The 20416-nt window shown below is 43.8% G+C and overlaps 1 protein-coding gene across 1 annotated transcript in view; it reads right to left on the reverse strand.

Annotated features, from left to right (window-relative positions):
* LOC138589838 (nucleolar protein 4-like) overlaps nucleotides 1-2959 on the reverse strand; it is a 111507-nt gene extending 108548 nt beyond the window's left edge. Inside the window, exon 1 of the mRNA XM_069660302.1 lies at nucleotides 2903-2959. Coding sequence (XP_069516403.1) covers nucleotides 2903-2941 — 39 coding nt within the window. The 5' untranslated portion in view covers nucleotides 2942-2959. The remainder of the gene's footprint in view (nucleotides 1-2902) is intronic.
* Nucleotides 2960-20416: the final 17457 nt, after the last annotated feature.

Below are 20416 nucleotides of genomic sequence, written 5' to 3' on the forward strand. Positions count from 1 at the left end.
CAGCTAATTAACTCGACGCTCAGGGGCCCGGCTTAATTGGAACGAGCTCAACCCTCTGTTCCCCCAACCCGTTATCTATCTAACACACACACACACACACACACACACACACACACACAGAGGGAGTATGACTGACAGCGAGTGTGTGGTGCTGATAGTCACAGTGGCACACGCTGTGGTGGAGTGCAGGTGTTGTGGGTACAATAATAACGATCGCTGCCCCCCCCACGCACAGAGGAAGAGGCTGATCTTCACCACCTCGGCTCCAACAGAGAATCTTTAACACTTTAACAGGAGCCCCAAAACTGTTTATCTTTTCCAGTTCTACCTCGATGCTTCTTCCCTTAAATTCAAACTGATGGCGATGTTACAAAAAAACTTGCAGGACAGATTCATGAAAACTTGAATTTCAAATTTAACATCTGTTAAATAAAGCCGTCACAGCTTTTATAGGAGGACGTGCTGTGGGGCTGTTACAGAGCCTCAAAGTGCACCAAGGGGAGCGACGGGGTGGAAGGACGTGTGTTTGTTTTAACCTCGATCGATCACTCCCTCACGTTCCCCTATCAGACTATAAAGGTGCATCTTACCTTACACTATAAGTATTCAAGGATCCAAACCATGTTGACCAGACTGTGTCACTGTGTCTCTGTCCAAGTGAATGCAGAAACGTTGCAGCAAGTATATAAGACATACAGTTTTTAATAGTGGATATAACTCTGGACTTCTTGGCAGAAGTTTGCATTATCTGAAGCCATCGGTCCATCAGACAGCACCCGCCCTTGCCCGCAGGATTCGCAAGATCACAAGATTGCGGGAGAACTACATTATCATGTGGGAATTGCGAAATCCAAGATTACATCAATGTTAAATCAGAGCAACACACAAACAGCAGTTCAGTTTGCACCTCCGAGATAAACTCATGGCGTGGAATAACCTCTGGGACCCTCTGACCGACTGATTGACTCCTGGCCTCCAGTTAATGTTGATAGGATATAAAAACGGGAGTCTGTACATGGTGTTTTATTTTGAAATGACCGGATGCTCTTTGCTGTTTCTGTGTCTGACTTCCTGTTTGGAATAATATGCTCTGCGAATCTTCAGCGGAGCAGAGCGGAGAGACGCTTCAGGGACGCGTCGGAGACGGAATGCGGCGCGTGCTGTGGAAACACGAGCATTGACCAGAGTGGGCGCGATAAACTCACAGCCTCACGGAACGCAGCGGACACGGAGCCTGTGGACTTCAGGCCTCACTCTTTAATTCACTGTTAAGGTAACTTAATTAAGTGCACAGTGCCCGTTCCATTCAGTGTATTGAACTTAAAATGAGTGTTTTGAACTGATCGATGAAGTAAGATGAACTTTGTGAAGTAGTTTATCTCAGCAAAACAAACACTGTAAAATTCGGAGCATAAGACGCAGTTTTGATACATTTCATTTTCATCTTTTTTATAAAAACTTTTCTAGTTTTTTTTCAATAGCTTCCACGTCATGTGACACAGTGTCCTCAAATCAATGTCAGATGGTCATACACACTTAGACAAATAAGACACACCTCATTACAATAGATTTTATTGCTGCTAATATTTTATAGTCATATTTTTATGTAAACTTTTTAATTTATTGCAGCCGCCGCCCTCACACTCAATGTTAAGTTAACTTACTTCTTTTATGAAGATAGACTGTTAGGTTATACAGTGTAACATGACATGATGACCTCTCCTCACAAAGGTAGTTATTTAAACCAAAGTGCTGTCACATCTTAAAACAGGGATCCGTATCGATGTTAGAAGTCACAGGTAAAGAATGTCGTCCTGCTGATTTGGATTTCAGAACAGAAAACGCTGCGACACTCAAGTTTCCAACAAGAGACCAAGAACTTTTAGTCCCAGGAACTACTTTGAAAATAATTACAAGATCCCTTCAACCCATTATTGTCTGCATTTCCATCGCAGTCTAAAGACCGGAGAAAGTGAGGCACAGTCTGCTGGCATATGCAACAAGCTGTTTCATTGATGCACACGACCTTAAACAAAAGCAAAGCTACAGGAAGATTGCTCAATACGGCCTGCAATCAATTCATTTCTCAAAGCACACAGAATTTAACAATCCTGTTTGTAGAGCAGGCGCCCCATTCACAGAGGCTACAGTCCTCAAAGCAGCGGCCGCATGTTCGACTGCAGCCCTCGGCCCTTTGCTGCATGTCATCCCCCCGCTCGCGTCTCCCAGTGTTTCCTGTCTATCTTCCAAAATAATGATTAAAAAAAATGCTTCAACACCAATTAATCAATTATCAAAACCACTCTTACACTTTTTCATTTTAAAAAAGATTTAAAAAGTTCTATTTTTGTGCAAATCATCCAACTTGTCTCAGCTTTTTCTCAAGTTATCTGCATCTTTGGAAGATGGGAAGCTAACTGAGTTTTCAGCTGTATACACATGCAGAAACACGACTTAACCACACTGATTCATACTTAATAAGAAGAGATGGTTTTGGTCCACTGACCTCCGCGAGCGTCAGAAGTGAAACACTGATATTTCTTCTCATTATTGTGTTTTAATTGCTCGGCGGTGTGTGGGAGTTTTCTTCCTACCGAGCGTTAGTGTGCCTCCTGTTCTCCTCCCACACGCCCGTCACACACAATACTCCAGTGTAAGAAAGAACCTGCTGCTTTAAAGCTGCTGTCAGAGTCAAGATTTACTATATGATTCACTCTCAGGGAAGTTCTTGTGGTCTCAGGGTGCACAGAAACACACACACACACACACACACACACACACACACACGCGTCCTGTCTGGCAGCGGAAACAGAAACATGAATCCAGAAACAGAGAGGCGATGCAGCTCACATTCAGCTCTCTGTGGTTTAACATGCAGCTCTGTCGCAGTGACCTCACGTACCTTGTTGTTGCTCATGCACTGCAGCTTCATCTGTTTCATGTAGGTGGTGGTGAGAGGCATGTTGTAGTCTATCACCTCCAACACCAGAGAGCTCGGTCTGTCGTTCTCTGGAGACCACAGGAGAGAAAAGAGGGAGAGAGGAGGGACATTTTTAGGAGCATCCACACTCAGTCACTGCAGTAACAGCTGTGCTCCTCGTACATGAACCTGTAAGGCTGTCTGACATTATCACAGTGGAAAAACAAATAGATTCTTTAACAAAGCTAAGATATTTATAAAAACTGGAGTATGCTAAATACATCATGCTGTAGCATTATAGGTTCTTCAGTGCCTCTGAATGTTTGAGGAGAGGCCTCCCTAACTCCTAACCTCTGGGTATGGCTGCTGTATTTATAACTACTGATATATTCAGGGTGCGATTTGTGAAAAACTCAGAGGGTGTTTCAGAAAGGTTTTTTATTTGTTGTTAAATAACGACTATGAGAATCCCCATTTCAGCACCATGGACAGTGCCACCTGGCCAGGCATGACACTTATTTACAAGAAAACAGTCTGCTCTGATTCTGACTTCTGGCTTCTTTTTCTCCTTTCCTGTGGCCGAGTCATGTCGCACGTCGCCCCTCTTTCAGCTGTTCAGCATGGAGACGTTCATTGTATTTCTATTGTCTGTGAGAATGTGGTTCATGGCACTGAATCCTCTTTCACACTATTGACACTAGGAGCGTGGAGACAGCGGTCGACACCGTGGCAAAGAGGGGCATATCTCTCTGTCCCCACCTGGGATGAAAATAATACAGCAGGAGCAGAGATATAATGACCAGAGGGGGGGAAATCCGCCCCCATCCCCCCGGGAAATCGCACCCTGGTTATAGTAATAACTAACCAAACACTCACTCTTACCAAAATGGTGAGATCACCAAAAACTTGGGGCAATTAGCTGAATTTGTGAAAAAAGCAGCTTCCCAGAGGGACTGGTGTACGGGTTGCCGGCTCGACCAGCTGAGCTAAACCATGAAAAGGGATACTAAATAGAGTTAAGTTAGTTTTCTTGGATACATCTAGAAATGAAGGGAATAAGAGAGAAGGAAAGAGCTGCACTTAAAGTCTGTCACCTTCAAAACTCACTTGAAGTGGAAATTGATCAGCAGCAACTGTTAATTGGATTTATCTGCTTTATTAAAGCAGATATGAAAGTGTGATTACGTCTCCCACGCTGACTGAAGACAGAACAGATTTAACACAAACTGCCACCCAATGATCAGGTTCAATCAGCAGCTGGGAGTCTGTTTTTGGACCTCTGTAAGACCGTAAGACGTTGTTCTTCTCTGTAACAAAGTGGCTGTTCGTGTGGTCTGTCATCATGCTGTGTCAGAGAGCCGACACTAGAGGACCCTCTAGAGCTGGAGGCAGAGCAGCACAGACACAGAGGAGCAGTGTGACTCTGCTTAAAGCTCCAGATCCAAACACAACTTTTCACTTCAGGTTCTGTTTGTTTGTCCTTGTTCTCCTCCAGGCTGAGCACATGTCACCATCTTAGTCTCGTCTCCATCTCTCTCCTCACTTCCTCCTTCTTGTCTATCTGCGCCGGATGTGTTTGTATTGTTCAGACCTCTTTATTCTCCCTATTTTTTTATTTATGTTTCTGCTTCATCATTAATCACCCCTTTCCTTTAAACCTTCCTTATATTGCCAATAAAAATATCAGTCAGAGCTCCTTCTGTAGCTGCGGATCTCATTGCCCCTGAATATCAAAGTGTGTCTGAGTTTAAAATCACAGTTTTTTTACTTCATTTCCTTCCCTGGTGTCTATTTCATTTAATTTTACTGGATTTTATTGTATAATTGTTGTAAATTTCTCTTTTTGTTGTAATCTTTGTTGTTGTATTTTTGCTCTGTGAAGCGCTTTGGGCGGGACGTTTGTATTAAAGGTGCTGTATAAATAAGGTTTCTCCTCTCTGTATTAATGATGAGCTTGAGTTTTGTCTCCTGTGTGTTGTCTCTTTGGGGTGTTGTCTCTTGTCTCGTATTTATTACCTGTTAAAAGCTGATTTTTGTCTTCATCCTATCAGAATCGTTTTTAGGAAGAGGCATGTTCAGATTGTAAAGCCCCTTGAGGCAAATAAATGTGTGACTCTCTCCTTCCTCGTATGTTTACTACAGCAGCTTTTACCGCCTCTTCACAGCTCTGTTATAAAGACAACAATCCATCTGAAAATGCTCAAAGACAGCTGCGATCTCAGCGTCTGCAAAGGGAGCAGTTAGATTGAAGTTATTTACTGTTCAGCATTCAGGCTGTTTGTAAATCCTGTTTGAGCGACAATAAATTCAACTAACCACGACCACTTGGTTTCCTACAATAAATGTATTTCTATGCATTCCAATGATTATTAGACCTCTGATCTCTGTCCATGGTGCTGAAACATGTTCCACATCTCTCAATCTGCTCTCTCGTCTGCCTCTCCTTTCAGTCGTTTATCTCCTGGCCTCATAATGGACGTGTCTAACGTCAGGAGCGTCTACAGAACGGACATGAATATAGGGCACAGGATCAATACGGCTTAGCAGAATAGACAGGCCCGTCGTCATTGATTGGTGATTGATAGTCTCCAGCGAGGACGGAAGAGAGAGAGAGAGACAGAGTGTGTTTTTGTTCTCAGGAGACGCACACGCGGTGATAACTGACTGATTATGTGACACAAAGCTGACACGTGGTTTCGCAGCGATGATGTTTCTGTGTGACTGTGATGTGACCGTGTGTCCCCTCAGAGATTCACCTGTTTGGTGGAGCTCTTTTGTTCCTCTTTACTTGTTATTGTCGTGTTTATGGACTTACACAACAAACTACCCACTCAGCAACATCACACAGCTTTATGTGAACTTCAAAATGTAATCTTTGCAAAATAAGTGCTGAAGATTTGGTTGCCAGTCTCTAAAGTGAAGGTTTGACTTCTTTATGTGGTTGTATTAAGGCACTTTGGAGTAGTAAGTGTATTATCCACTGTAGGGGGGGTTCATCTTGCAGGTCAACACCAGCATCCTGGCTGAAGCCAACATCCCCACCATCACTGCCACTTTTGCCCAATATTAGCCGAGATGGACTGACAGGTCATCCACCTCTCACCTCCCAAAACAAGTCCTCTACTCCCAGCTGCTCACGGGACGACGCGCCCCAGGAGGCCAAAAGAAAAGGTATACGGACAGCCACATAAACAACTGGGAAACCACAGCAACCCAAATGGCGGATGCTTGGAGGAAACTTGTCTGAGAAGGTGCTGCACTAAACAGCAATGATCTCCACCACCCTGCAGAAGAAACACGCAGACAGAGGAAGGAGAGATCCTCCACCAAAACACCACCACTGCTGAGCTATTTTTATTTCCCATATGAACAGTTTTTGTTGTTTTTGTTGTTTTGCATCACTTATTTTTATCTAAAAAGCCCAATTTGGCTGAAGGGGTTTTAAGATCGTCTATTCTTTGAGTGTGTAGCCGTGATTTGTTCTATCATCAACTAACAATAAATCCATCCATCCATTATCTATACCGCTTATCCTGTTCATGGTCACGGGGGGCTGGAGCCGATCCCAGCTGTCATAGGGCGAAAGGTGGGGTACACCCTGGACTGGTCGCCAGTCAATCACAGGGCAGAGTCACCAATTAACCTAACAAGCACGCCTTTGGACTGTGGAAGGAGGCCGGAGACATGCACGGGGAGAACTTCTAGCTGTGAGGCAACAGCGCTAACCACTGCACCACCGTGCAGCACCTAACGGAAAATCTAAACTCAAAATCAAACCGGCCACTGGGACACACAGGAAGTAAACTTTAGTGTTTATTTTAAGGAGCGGTGGCATCTTCCTCTTTTCTCTTCCTGGTGCCCGCCAATCCCATCCACACACTAATGTTATGTATATGTCAGCCAGTTCCCAATAGCTCTTTGAATTCAGAGACAGGAAAACTCCAACAACAAACCTTTGACAGGTAAAAACCTCAGAAAGAGGAAGAGACGCTTCGACAGGAAACAGAGTGTGCGCGTTTAACTGCAACAACACAACACTCTGCTGTGGAGGGAGATGCACTCATTACGAACACATGGCTGATCATTTAAGATGATTCCTTCTCTGAACATACAAAAGAGGAAACTCCACACACCCACACATGCCCTAACATGCACACGCACACACACACACACACACACACTCACAGCGAGCCTGCTGCCTGTGTCAATTAAACATGGCCCTGGTCCACGCTGATTAATTGCATTTAATAATTCACAGCTGAACTTTAGTGGGAGTCACTTCAGCGTAGCGATAAGGAGGGCTGAGGTCACGGTCGCACATGTGTGTGTTCGTGTGTGTGTGTTTATATGCGTTCATGTGTGTGCATGTGCATGTGTGTCGAGAGAGAGGCCAAACCCCCACAGGGCAGGAAGGCAATTAGCTGCTCTCTGTCTCTGAGTGGCATCTAGTGATGGCACACACACACACACACACACACTGAGCTAGGTAGTATGATTGTTATTGTAATTTTGTGTGTGTGTTTGAATGTTTGCTCAGCTTACTTCATCTTGTAATGAAATCATGTATATTACGTCCTGTGTAAACCTCATATATTAACATTTTTTAATTATGCACCTTCAGGTTTTTAATCTATCCGAGCCAACAGATCACAGACGTCTTGCAGGTATGTCAGGGATGACAGCTGCCACATCTCGGAATCAGCTGGCATGTGTTTGTGTGTTTGTGACCCGTTTACGTCTATTAGGAACGTAACGAGTTATAATTAGTGACTTTTTAAGCATTAAAACATTTTGCCCTGCTACTCACAGCCTGTTCAAAGGTGTCTGTTATTGTGGGCTTGTTTCCCAGTTATGAAAATATTCAGACATGTTGTAGAAGAATAACAATGTTTGTTAGATAGAAAACCTCTGTGTTATAGAGATGCATTAAGGAGCGCAGAGGGATCAGAGGTGAAGAAGCAAGAGAAGAAGGTGGGTGTGTTTTGGGGAGCAGGGTAACAAAAGACTAGAGAGGGGTTACGGTATATCTGCTAGAGTGCCCTGGATGTGCTGTCTGTAAAAAAAGAGGAGTTAGTTTGGGCCAAGTTATTTACTCTCCAGCGTTCAGGGCGGATAGCTCTGTCTTTAAATCGTTAGAAGTGCAATTAACAGCAATAATTCCACTATTTTCTACCGAAATTGCCTCTTGTTTTGTGGTGTTTTATTCACCACTTAGTTTCCTTTTTCAGTAAGTAAAAACACGTGACAAATGATTATCAGACCTCTGATCTCTGTCCATGGTGCTGAAACGTGCTAAAATAGATGCATGAAAGGCGTTTCTAGCGCTCCATCTAAGTCGAACACTGTGAATATTAGAGAAAGCTTTCATTCTGTTAAAACCCTTTAAAACAGCATAGTGATTTTAACATTATGTCAGATTACTTTAACTCTTTTTTTGCACAGATTTAAAGCTCAGAGTGTGTGAAACATGTAGAGCTTTCACACTTTCACATCTTCTCAATGTCGAACAGAATCAAGGCTTCTGTCTGGATTTAGATTTGACTAAATGTGAACAGGAACATTTTTAGGTCCCGATCAGACAGAGCAGGCAGTGCAGTGCCGTATCGGTTGAAGCCTACGGTTGAAGAAAAAGCAGCTCACTGCGCGAGGCGCTCTGCAACGCAAAAGCAGCGCACAAAAAGTGCCCCTCTCATTGAAAACAACTACAAAACTGCCCCTAGCTGCTCAAACACACGTTCTGTCTGATCGGGACCTTACAAAGGTTTTAAAATAACGTTGAAAAAAAGGTGACACTGAAGGCAACTCTTGTTTCTTTGTGACTCTGCTCTCAACCTCATCTTCATTCGTCTTCCTCTAAGTGGACACTTCTACATTTCACTTTCTCTCTTTTTACCCTGCTCTCCATATTCCTCCCCCCAGCTCCCCCAACAGTACCGCTTCTCTCTCCCTCTCTCCCCCCCGACTACATGGAAAATGAGCTCGTTTCCTGGGCCATTTTCTTTGTTAAAAGCCATTAATTAGGCTAATTGAAGAGAGAGACAGGACACTCCAATGACTCCTCTGTTTAATGAGCGACGAGGAGAAAACCCGGAGGAGGGGGGAGGAGGGATGGACGGAGGGTATGGGGATAAGGAAAAGGAGGCGACAAAGGAGGGGACGGGAGGATGGAGGAAGGGACGGGACAGGAAGCTGGGAGCGGAGTAGAGGGGGATGATGGGAGAAGAGCTGGAGGAGGGATGGAAGGATGGATGGTGGGTGGGACGCTTGGAGGGAAGTATAAAGGAGGAGATGGACAAGCTGGAGGGGGGATGGAAGGATGGGCAGCAGGAGGAAGGATGGGGGAGGGATGGGAGTGTGGGCGAGGGAAGAATAAGGGGAGGGGGCCTTCAGGGTGCCAGTAGTTGTAGAAAATGTATAAGTGGGGGGTTGGCAGGGCTGGCAGAGAAGAGGGTGGGGAAGAATGTGAAATGGATGTTGGAATCTTTTGGCTGACAGGGACACGTCAGCCCAACTTGTTCCTTCTTTCACTACTGGTGTTCTTTCCCGTCACGTCAGCAGTCTGAGTTAGCAACTCTCTCCGTAGCCAACGTTTTGCCAAGAAGGAGACTGAACCTCCAAGCTGAAATAATTCTTCTTGGTACTAACTATGTAAATGCCAGCGCTGGTGCCAGAAGAGCTGCAGATTTTGCAGCTGCACCCCGGAGAGACATCAGCAACATTTGCAGGCGTTTCTTACACTATATACCTAACTGGGATGGATAGAGACATTCCCTTTAAATAATACTGTTAATAAGGAATTAATCCAAATCAGCCCAGAAATGGGTGTACTCTGCCCCGAATGTTTGCATAAAGCCTGATTTCAATATGTGCAGTCAGCACAGGAGCCCTGAGACGCTGTTTGCTCTGCAGCACAGTTTTGGGTGCATTTATCCCTTTGCATGTGCTTTAAGAATCAGGCTAATTTGCACAGGTTTAGCAGCAGCAAAGTTGTGCAATCCTTTAGTGAATTTGCCCCTTTATGTCTTTTTAAATGTCCATATTGAGTCCTAAATGAAAGAGCTAGTCCAATGCCGCTCTTTTAGATTGCTGTACAGGTGAGGTGTCGTGTCCTGCTTTCGCACCTCCTGCGGTGACATTAATTCTGTTCTACATCCCTTTGTTTTCATCCAAGTGACTTTTGAGTGATGTTGTACACTTCCTGTGGGCGGAGCCAGCAGTGAGGTTGTGCTGGAGTGGAGAAAAAAAACCACTCTCACAGTAAAGCTTAGCATCTCAAACCTTCGTGCATTAGCTTCAAGATGAGTTTGACCAGGAGGAACAATGACGCACATTTCAGTAGTTTTTCCTTTAATTCACGCTCTCGATTCTCATTAAAATCTCTGCCTCCTCCTTAGTTTCATCCAAATGTTTGAGCATTTCTACCTGGATTTGTTTATGAGACATTTTTCTGATGATTTTTAATTTGCCTGTTTCTCTTCCTATTTTGTTTTCTTTACAATCAGTTGATTTTCCAGAGGAGGAAAGGCAAATAAATATGTGTGCGAGAAAAGCAAGAGGAAGGATGAAAGAGGCAGAGATGGACTCTAACTGAAAGACGGCGTGGAGAAGGACGCAAAGGAAAAAAGTGATGACAAAGAGGACGGATGGAAAGCAGAGGAAGAGCGAGGGACGGGGAGGATGCCTTTGAACCTTCAGGTTTTAATGGAGATGCAGAAAAACAAAATCAATGAAGGGAGAATTAGTTTCACCCTGAGAATGCAGACACTGAAATCAAACGTAGGAGGGTAAATACTGTGCACTTTATAGTAAATCCTGTTTGTGTCAGAAAACTGCAGTAAGATGACGACTCGAACGGTCCCACTGACACATCCCGCTGCATAAAACAAAGTCACACTGAGAACAGAGGAGTCAGACACTCTCTTGTGTTTGTACCTTTGCAGTCCTGTCCTGTGGTGCTGATGTGCATCCTCTTCTGACACTCTCCACAGCTCATCAGGAACCGAGTCACCGCCTCTCTGGGCAGGAAGGCGTACGTCTCAGCGATCTGAGAGAGAAAGACCAACAGAAACAGGAGGAGGGTCTTTAAACAGTTTTTTTAATAGACTGGATACAACAAGTCAAAGTAGCAGCGTTGACATCATTTGACGCCTCAAGTTTGGTATTTTAGCAGCCACATCTTGTTTTTTGGAGCCAGAAGTGACAATGTGTCTCTATCCTCGTTAAAGGGCTGTGGAAGCGTTTTGACAATCACAAGGAAGCCTCACCCTGAAGCGTACCCTTCATTTCTTATATACAATCTATACTGAGACAGAGGCGCCTGAATCTGAGGGACAGGAATGGGCAAGTTCTGTCCGAAATGTATGCACAATGCCTGATTTCAAAACCGGAGCACTGAGACACTGAGTTAAATTAAACAGTTTTGCAGTTTGGTATCTAAGAAATCTCAAATGGCACGCGTGGTGCCAAAATGTGCCCAAATGGCCAATTTGGAAATTCCGCCTGAACATGCCTGAACTAACACCTCTCTCTCTTTGCTCTGCTTCACTGTAGTTGCACCAATCTTGGCACAGGCAATGTTCAGATGTTGTTCTATGGACTTCTTTAGGTCTGCATAGGCAGCTGCATCATTTCAAAGGAGATAATCACTTTAAAAGTTTTGTCAGGGGGAAATAAAATCTTTCAATTATGCTCTGTTCCATCTTTATTTACTCTGACCCAGTGACAGCTATACTCTTACGCCTCTGCAGACATCTCTAAAGAGTTGTCTTCATTATGATACCAAGGTTGTTCATATTGACCTTTTAGTTGCAGAGATATACTCTAATCAGTTTGGGCATGTAATGATGGAGCGCGGGCCCGAGGGATGAAGAGGTTAAGGATTCGGCTCGTCTGCACAGATTGAGCGGTCGAAAAAGTCGTGAAATCCTTCTGTGGATTTGGCCCTGTTTAAATGTTCATACATATTCTGAATGCACTGATGACAGAAAGAGCTTCTGAGCTGTATAATGGTGAGGTGTAGAAAAAGGGCATTTTGATTTCCACAATTTATAATCTTTGAAAGCAGCATATAAAGCAGAAACATTTGGTGGTAATGATGAAGTGATTATCTAGTTTAATTATAGAATAGATGGTTAATAAAGGCCAAATTAAACAACATCCAAGTGAGACCGACGTCTGCTCAAAGACTCAACAAATTCCCATAATGCAACAGTAAATGCAGGGTTATTTGTCCCTCCTGTTCATGCTTCGTACAGTGCATTCCTGTACTGTAAATGCACCCTTTAACTTTTTAACAACCCTGAGTGTCTTGAGCATCATATCACTGTGAGCGAGAGAGGACGTTACTTTAAAAGATGAGAGTCACTACTTAGAAGATATAAGCTCTGTTTGCACTGATCACAACAACAAACACAACTTCATTCAGAGCGACTGACACCAACATGTGACGTTCTGTTAAACAACTCGGAGCAGAAAGATCATGTCCCAGAATGACTGATTTTAAAGATGGATATGTCTCACGGCACTGCTGAGGATATGAGGTCCATAAATGTGTGTGTGTATGTGTGTATGTGTGTGTGTGTGTGTGTGTGTGTGTGTGTGTGTGTGTGTGTGTGTGTGTGTGTTTGAATGTGCCTGTGCATATATCAAACACTTATTCTGGAAGAGAGGCACAAAGACACAAAAGAAAAAGAGAGGAGGAAGGGTGGAACAGAGCCGGCGTGGAAGGATGGGGGGTTGCTGAGCAGTGAGTGTGTGTGTGTACATGTGTGTCTGTGTGTAGGAAGGAGGAGGTAAAGCAAAGGCAAATGTCACTCAGAGCCTTTAGTGGCACTCAGACCTGGAGCTATGTGACGTGGTGAGCTGGCTCATGGATTTATCTGTGCTGTACGTTATAGACTGCATGTACTGTAGAAGGACGCAGAGGACAGGCCGAGCAAACATCACGTGTGCAAAAGACTTCAAGTTTTAAATATTCAAAAGGAAGAGAGACTGATGAAGGAGAGAAAATGTAGGAAGAGATAAAACAAGAGAAAGAGAGGAAGTCCCACCCAGCTCTGAGGAGAGAGAAATCTGTGGACGCTGCACTTCCGCTGTTTGACCAAAAGAGGGCAGTGTCAGCAGCTGAGACAGCAGAGCAGACACCGGCTCTGACAGCAGCAGGACTTGCATTCAGTTCAGTCTGAACTCCCACATTACCTCCATCATCAGCATCAGAGGGTAAAGGTCTATGATGTCATTGGTTTGAGCTTTAAGGTCAGGAACAGGTTTAGGAGACGTGTCAGCATCAGTACCTGGGACTTTTCAACATGAACTAACATCCTTTTGTCTAATCTGAAGTCACAACATGGGTACGCTGTGGACACACTCATGTTGTTTTCACAGAATACGCATATTAGACCGCTTGAATTATCTTTGCATGCAAGCGAAGTCACACACACACGAAGAGCTGGAGCTTAAGAATGTTTGCTCGTGTCTTATTTTTGCGTCATGTCACATTTCTTTTAAAGCTCTTAATGGCCATAATGCTCCGTTTTTAACTGTGTAAAACACTTTGAATAAATCAGGCTTTTTAAATTAGCTCGCCTTGATTTTGATTTTAAGCCTCAACCAATAAATGCAAACTAATGGCCAACAATTTCTCTATTGGTCAATCATAAATGATGTAACTTATCCAGCTCTAGAGGAAAGTGACACCACATAAACCAGATGATCTAAATGACTAAAGTCAAAGTCCTTGTGAGCCAGCAGGAGGAGATCTGCAGGTTCAGTTTCAGGAGGATTCGGACAGACCTGATGTGAAACTGAAACTAGACCAGCATCTCTGACGGCTGTTAGGAGACGAAGCCGCTGTTCCTTTAAAAGAGGAATGAAGCCCAGAAGAAGAGGAAGAGAAAAGAGAGAGGACAGAGTGTGTTAGGCAACAGATGACACGAGTTATGAAAGAGAGAGTAGAGGTTGGAGGGTGGCCTGATGGAAGAAACTAGCAGAGAGAGTCAGACATGGTGATTTCTTTAACCTCTGACCCTGTAGTATAAATGGAAACATGAAAGCATCCTTACAGCTTTGTACGTCTTCTTCTGGCCGGCGTGTTTCGGGGCTTTGCCCGGGTCCGAGCTGATCTCCACGTGCATGGCATAGATGATGTCGAAGAAATCCTCGACCACCGCCACGCGCTTCAGGGACGAGTCCACGCCCGACACGCTGTCCACACACTGGAAACAGAGCAGGAGAGACACTTTGAACTTCTTGTGATGCTTTTTGTTTTTGCATCATAAGACAGAAGTTAAGACAGAAGAAACAAAACGATGCTTTTCCAACCAGAACGTTTAGTAACTAAACGGTTCTTGCAGCACATTTTTCTCTAAACAACAAAGATCAGACACATTCAAAGTGCTACATGTAGAAAATTAAAGGTAAGCCTATTTCAAACAGGAGCCTTGTTGTGTTTTACCGTCCACGATCATTCAAACACACATTTACAGACTCTGATGTGCGGTCCATCAGGATGCTCTGAACATGAACACCATGATGAGCATGACCCACGCATGGATAGAGAACCCGGTGAAGTTTGAGAAGTCTCATGATGTTAATAAAACGCTGGAGATCGTCTCCGAATATTCGGACGAGGGCGAGATGTACATCTTTATTGTTGAGGGCTTTCTGCTTTGATCGACGCGCTGAACCAACGTTACTTGATTTCCGTCCCGTACGATGAATGCACAAAGAGGAGGTGCTCTAGGAACTACACGGCAAGACCCCATCGGCCTGTCCGACGGCCACGTCTGGCCCAGGTATTAGAAACACAAGAACATCACATCACAGACTGTTCCGATTACGAGTCTGTAGAGCTGCGTTATCAGAAACTCTGAATAAGGAGCTGCAGAAGATTTTACATAAAGCTGGAAAAACTTCAGCAGAGAAGAGTCAAACGAGCAGCTTCTTCTTCTGCAGCTTCTTTAGAGCAGAGACGTGATGGTTCCTTTTAAGCTGAGCTCACAGGCACGAAAAAGTTCATCCTGTTGCATGAGACTCTGACATCTTTAGTCTTTATGATGACAGGAATAAAATGATGATGCTTCATTTTAAGGTTTTCTAACACATTAAAGATGAAATATTTCTGACTTCAGAGGGATTGTGAACATGAACCGCGATGGCTGCCACGGCTGAGCAGAAAAAGAAACACCGATCTTCCTCCACCTCTTTGTCTCCTATGCTCCCTCCCTTGCCTCCTCTCCTCTCGCTCCTTTTATTTCAGTGTCTGCATTCTCAGGATGAACAACTCGTACTCCTCTGTACATAAAACCTCTGACACTTTAACGTTAGAAGATAACTCCACGAAGGAAGAAAAGTGTTTAAAAGGTTCTTCTGACCGAGATCTTTCCTGCAGGCTCGTCTACATTTCAGAAACCTCTCCCGAGTTTGTCTAAACTTCCTGAAGCTTCCATAAACATTCATTCAAAGGGATTGCATTCACACTTTTCATACTTTAACTGTGAATTACTTGTTACTGTCAGACGTCAAATTAGAATATCAATGTGGAGAAATTCATGTCAAAAAGGGCCTTTACATAAACATGTTTCCTGTCGGTAGCCGCAGCGTAATGACACGTCTCATTGCTGCCAACGCGCTCATTTCCTCTCATGTTTAATGGTGTGACTCTAATTCATGATGTATAATTACAGTTAAATGGCTGAGAGGGCCTGAATTAGGCAAAGACCTCTGCACCTACAGTGTGTTAACATCCCAGAGGACACACACACAGATCTGGGATTACCTGGAAGACTCTGGAACCTCCCTCTTATCCCTAAAGGCTGTGCGAGTTTGAGGTCGCTCTGCATCCCAAGCTGTGATCTAACGCTCATCCTGACAGAGACGACTTCACTCTTTAAATTAAAACATGTGAGACTGGAGGCTGCCGCAGAAGAGAGAGAGGGAACACAGGCAGGGGCGAGAGAGAGAAGCTGCACGACCTGCTCGGAGAACTCAATATGTGTGAGGGGATAACAACAGGTGGTGCATCTCTCTCACACACACACACACACACACACACACACACACACACACACACCTCCTCCATAGCTGCAAACCAGTTGCACATGGGGAAGCCTGCGAGTACCATGGAAACCAATGAGCAGTGACCTCACAGGGCAGGTGTGTGTGTTCATGTGTGTGTGTATGCTTCCATATGTGTGTTGTGGAGAGTATACTTACAGGTTGTTGTGTGTGTGTGTGAGTGTGTGTGTGTGTGTGTGTGTGCGTGTGTGCAGAGGAGTGTTTCTGGCTATAATTGAGTCGCAAGTGGACAGACTCGGACTGTGAGTCTTGGAAGAACACACACACACACACACACACACACACACACACACACACACACACACACACACACACACACACACACACACACACACACACACACACACACACACACACACACACACACACACAGCAGCCATTTGGAGGTAAAAACCATCACATAGTCGGACGTCTTTGCTCAAAAACATTTTAAAGGTGTGAAGTTTCTTTCAGACATCTTTCAGAAAAGTCTTAACTGTTACTCCCTCCTTATATAACATCTCTGTAACGTAGCAGTGTTAGCAATGTGCCTCTTTCATCTTTCTTTTCACACCTGAAAAACTATAAATTTAACCTTTATTTTACTAAAAACATTTCTCATTAAGAAACAAAATCTGTCTTTTAAGGAGGTCCCAGATATTTAGAAACACATCATGAAGATGCACCGAATAGTCGAGGAATGACTTGAACTCACGCCTCCTGCTCGACCAGGAACATCTTTAGTTTTGAAGCATTAATTGACAGATCCGAGACAGAAACCTCATGATGTTATTCCTTGTTTGTTCATGACCTCTGACCTCTTATCAAGGTGACTAAGATCCATAGACCAGTGTCTTGTGGCTGAGGTCAAAGTTGAAGCTCAGAGGCGTCCCATGTACAAAGGCTACAGTTCTTGTCGCACTGACTGCAGGTTTGATTGCCAGTCTGTCGGTACGCTTCTAAGTAAAATCTATTTAACAGTGGTACTCCTACTGCCAGGGGACGTAAACAGAAACAAATATAATATACAAAAAGTATAAAAAAGAAATATAAAACAAAATATGTGCACCAGGTGTAATCAAAGAGCTGTACAGATGTTCAGGTACATGCAAGATGACTTGACTGCAAATATTTAACAGTATAAAATTAAAAACAGTGTGCAATGTAAGCAGATATTGATTATTGGAGCTTTGATCTGTGCAGAGGGACAGAAGCTGCTCATGAAGATAATCAGAGAAGGGAATTAGAGACACACAGCTCGAGAAGTTCATGGATCTGGCTGAATTGGAAACAACACAAATAATGTTTAAAGCAATAAATTAGTTACTTCCAACTAATATAAAAAAAATGTTTTCGTACAGAGAAGAGAGGGTGATTATTTAAGAGGAAAGAACGTAAAGAAACAATGAGGAGTAAGTGTGACACAATCTGTGGAGCAGCTTGATCCTGAAACTCAAACAAAGCACCAACTTTATTCTCTTTTAACAAACGTACAAAAAAAAGCATGTTTTCTTTTTCCTCTCTCTCTCTCTCTCTCTCTCTCTCTCTCACCTTTGCTGTTCACACTGGGTGGATATTTGGGTTTTAAAAACAACTGAAGTTCAAAGCAGATGAGGGGGTAAGAAAAGAGGAGTTTGTACCTCATCCTGCGCCTTTTCCATCATGTACTGTTTATTTGTGTTGAATTTTGCAGTACAAATTGTTGCACTGCTTTACTTTACATACTTATTATTTTGGTTTACTTTATTAACATGCTCCAATGATCAATAAATCAATCACAGCTGATGCTAGAGTGTGAGTCGCGCTGTAAGCCGTGTGGAGCATTGGGAGTTCATGGCTGCCTGAGAGAATATTTCATTTCCACGGTCACATGACACGACCTGTTAGCTGTGTGAACTGCGTTAAATATCCAGCCGACAGGAAGTGAGACGCCTGTCTACCTGTCTGTGCGAGGGGGGGAGCAGGGTGACAGGTGTGTGTGTGTGTACGGGGGGGTTAGGATGTGACAGAGCGTGGGCATGGTGCAGGTGTGTGTGTGTCCCTCATTATTCCTGAACAGTGCTCCCAGCGCGGCCTTTAGCAGCTGTACAGCATCTAATGAAGAGCCAATGAACTAAAGCTTTTTCCTGTACACACGCACGCACACGCACACACACACACACACACACACACACACACACACACACACACACTTGCAAATGCTTACATTCACACAATCAGGACACTCTCTCTTGACCCACTACCTCTCTCCCTCTCCCTCTCCAGCCCCCTGTCTCGGGATGCAGGTACTGTAATAAGCGTTGCTATGGTAACCAGCTGCAGCTTATCACAGAGGGGATGTTTCTAATGGGCCCCCCCCTCCTCTCCACCTCCCCCCTACGAGCCATCCCCAATGCCATTACAACTGGCAGGCAGAGGAGGAGGAGGGAGGAGGAGGAGGAGGAGGAGGAGGAGGAGGAGGAGGGTGTGAAAGAGGAAAAGAAAGAATGAGAGACAGAGAGATAGAGTCTTATTGTCAGGAGGGAGAAGTGAAGGAAAAGAGGAGAGAGGAGAGGAGGCAAAGGAGGGAACATAGGAGACAAAGAGGTGGAGGAAGATGATGGTTGGAGGCGTCCCTGTGACAGGACGTTTTTCTTTGTCTGCTCAGCTGTGGCGGCCATCGCTGCTCATGCTACCTGCTGCCACATGTTGTGTTCTTGTTTCCAAAAAAAGCTGCAGTGAAACATCGATTTCAGAAAACTGTCCTCTTATCTTTTAGTGATGTTCTATTCAAACCTGATCGGGGGAATAAATAACAAAGTAAAACCATGAATTCATTTTCTTTTTAAAACATCTTGCAGAGGCGAGGCGGGGCAAAACAAGCCCACAAAGATCTCCCTGCTGCTCCTACAGATTTTGCTCATAATCTGCAGCATCACAGTGACTCAGATGAACTGTTTTAATAGAGTTTAATGAATAAATCTGACTGAAACGTAAAAGTAAGGTGGAAGAAAATTGGATTTCTTTTTATTTACAGCCATAAAAACAGGATTCACAAACTGTAACGGAACAGGAGGGAGAAGGAAATAAACAGTCAGCCCTGACAGTCTGCACAGAAACGATGCTTTAACAGCAGAAAAGTGTTCTTATAAAAGCTGTTATTGTTATTTACACATCTAATTCTGCAGTGTAGCATAAAGTCAAGGACTCGCTGTGGTTCAAGGTTGGTTCACTCAACAAAAACACTTCACTAATCCTTCAACAAGGAACTCTCACACAAAGTTGTTGTTATTATTTACACAGAGGACCTTTAGACATGCAGTAGTTGGAGAGATGTCAGAGGTGAGCTGTGTGCTCTGCAGAATCAGAATAATGACGAGAAGGTTCACACATACGAGGAGCTAGTTCTGGTGTTTCAGTGGCATGCAACGAAAAATAGAGGAGGACAGAAAGCAAGCGCACTGCAGGAAACACAAGCAATCTTACTGTCAAGGAACTTACATCAAATAAGAAATGAAAATATTAAACAACCGACACACAGTTTGACAAAGTGCTGGAGTGTCAGTTTGGTTTAGAACCGGCAGTTTCTTATTTGTTCTAAAAACAACCGTACAAACGTCCCGAGAATAAAAAATCACTTGAACCCAAAGAGAAACGTATATACTCAACAATCAATAAAGCACCACAAACAGAATAAACTAATGAAATGTATTATTATTTTTTCAAAAGGAAAAAGACGAGAAAATAAGAAGAAAGTCCAGTCCGGTTTTTCTTTTCCAAACAGTTATTACCAAAATCAGTTCATTCAGTTCAATCACAGGTCACTGCGATTAGATGCAACAATTTGTCGATGACAAAATTAGTTGCCAACAAATGTAATTGTCGATAGTGAGTTGGTTACGTCCTCGTACACGTGTTTTTCATGCTGTCAGCAGCCGCCGCAGCACCATCGCGTCCTCAAACTCAAACAACGTCAGGGAGCCTTTCAGCCTCAACGCTGCAAATTAAAGGATCGCCTGCAGGATCTGTGGAGCGGACCGTGTTCATCACGGGAGCACGACGGTAACGCGGATCTTTTGAAGAGAAGACACGATGGACTTGTGACTTCATTTGATATGTTTTTTCTATCAGCACTTTGTCTGTCGTTGGTTTTAAACGGCGGAAATCTTGATATTGGATTTTTTTATTTCTCTTCTGTATCAGTCGGAGCCAAATCAGCAAAATGTCTAAAGCTGAGAGCTAAATAAGAGCTTTATAATAAGAGCCATTAAGTCTTTGTGCAATTACTTTTTCTATTTAGGGATGCATTGATTTTTTGCCGATATCCGATATACTGATACTTTCCAACCCTTTTGCAGATTGCCGATTTTGGCGGCAGATGCAGGTGCAGAACTAAAGCGTTGTTTTATCAGCGGGAAATATCGACAGAAAAACGACTTCGGCATTGGCAGATTTTTTCAAGCC

This window comes from Semicossyphus pulcher, unplaced genomic scaffold, assembly GCF_022749685.1.
Source record: "Semicossyphus pulcher isolate SPU_LCO1_2020_fin unplaced genomic scaffold, fSemPul1.0.p SCAF_13, whole genome shotgun sequence".
NCBI classification, from domain to species: domain Eukaryota; kingdom Metazoa; phylum Chordata; class Actinopteri; order Labriformes; family Labridae; genus Semicossyphus; species Semicossyphus pulcher.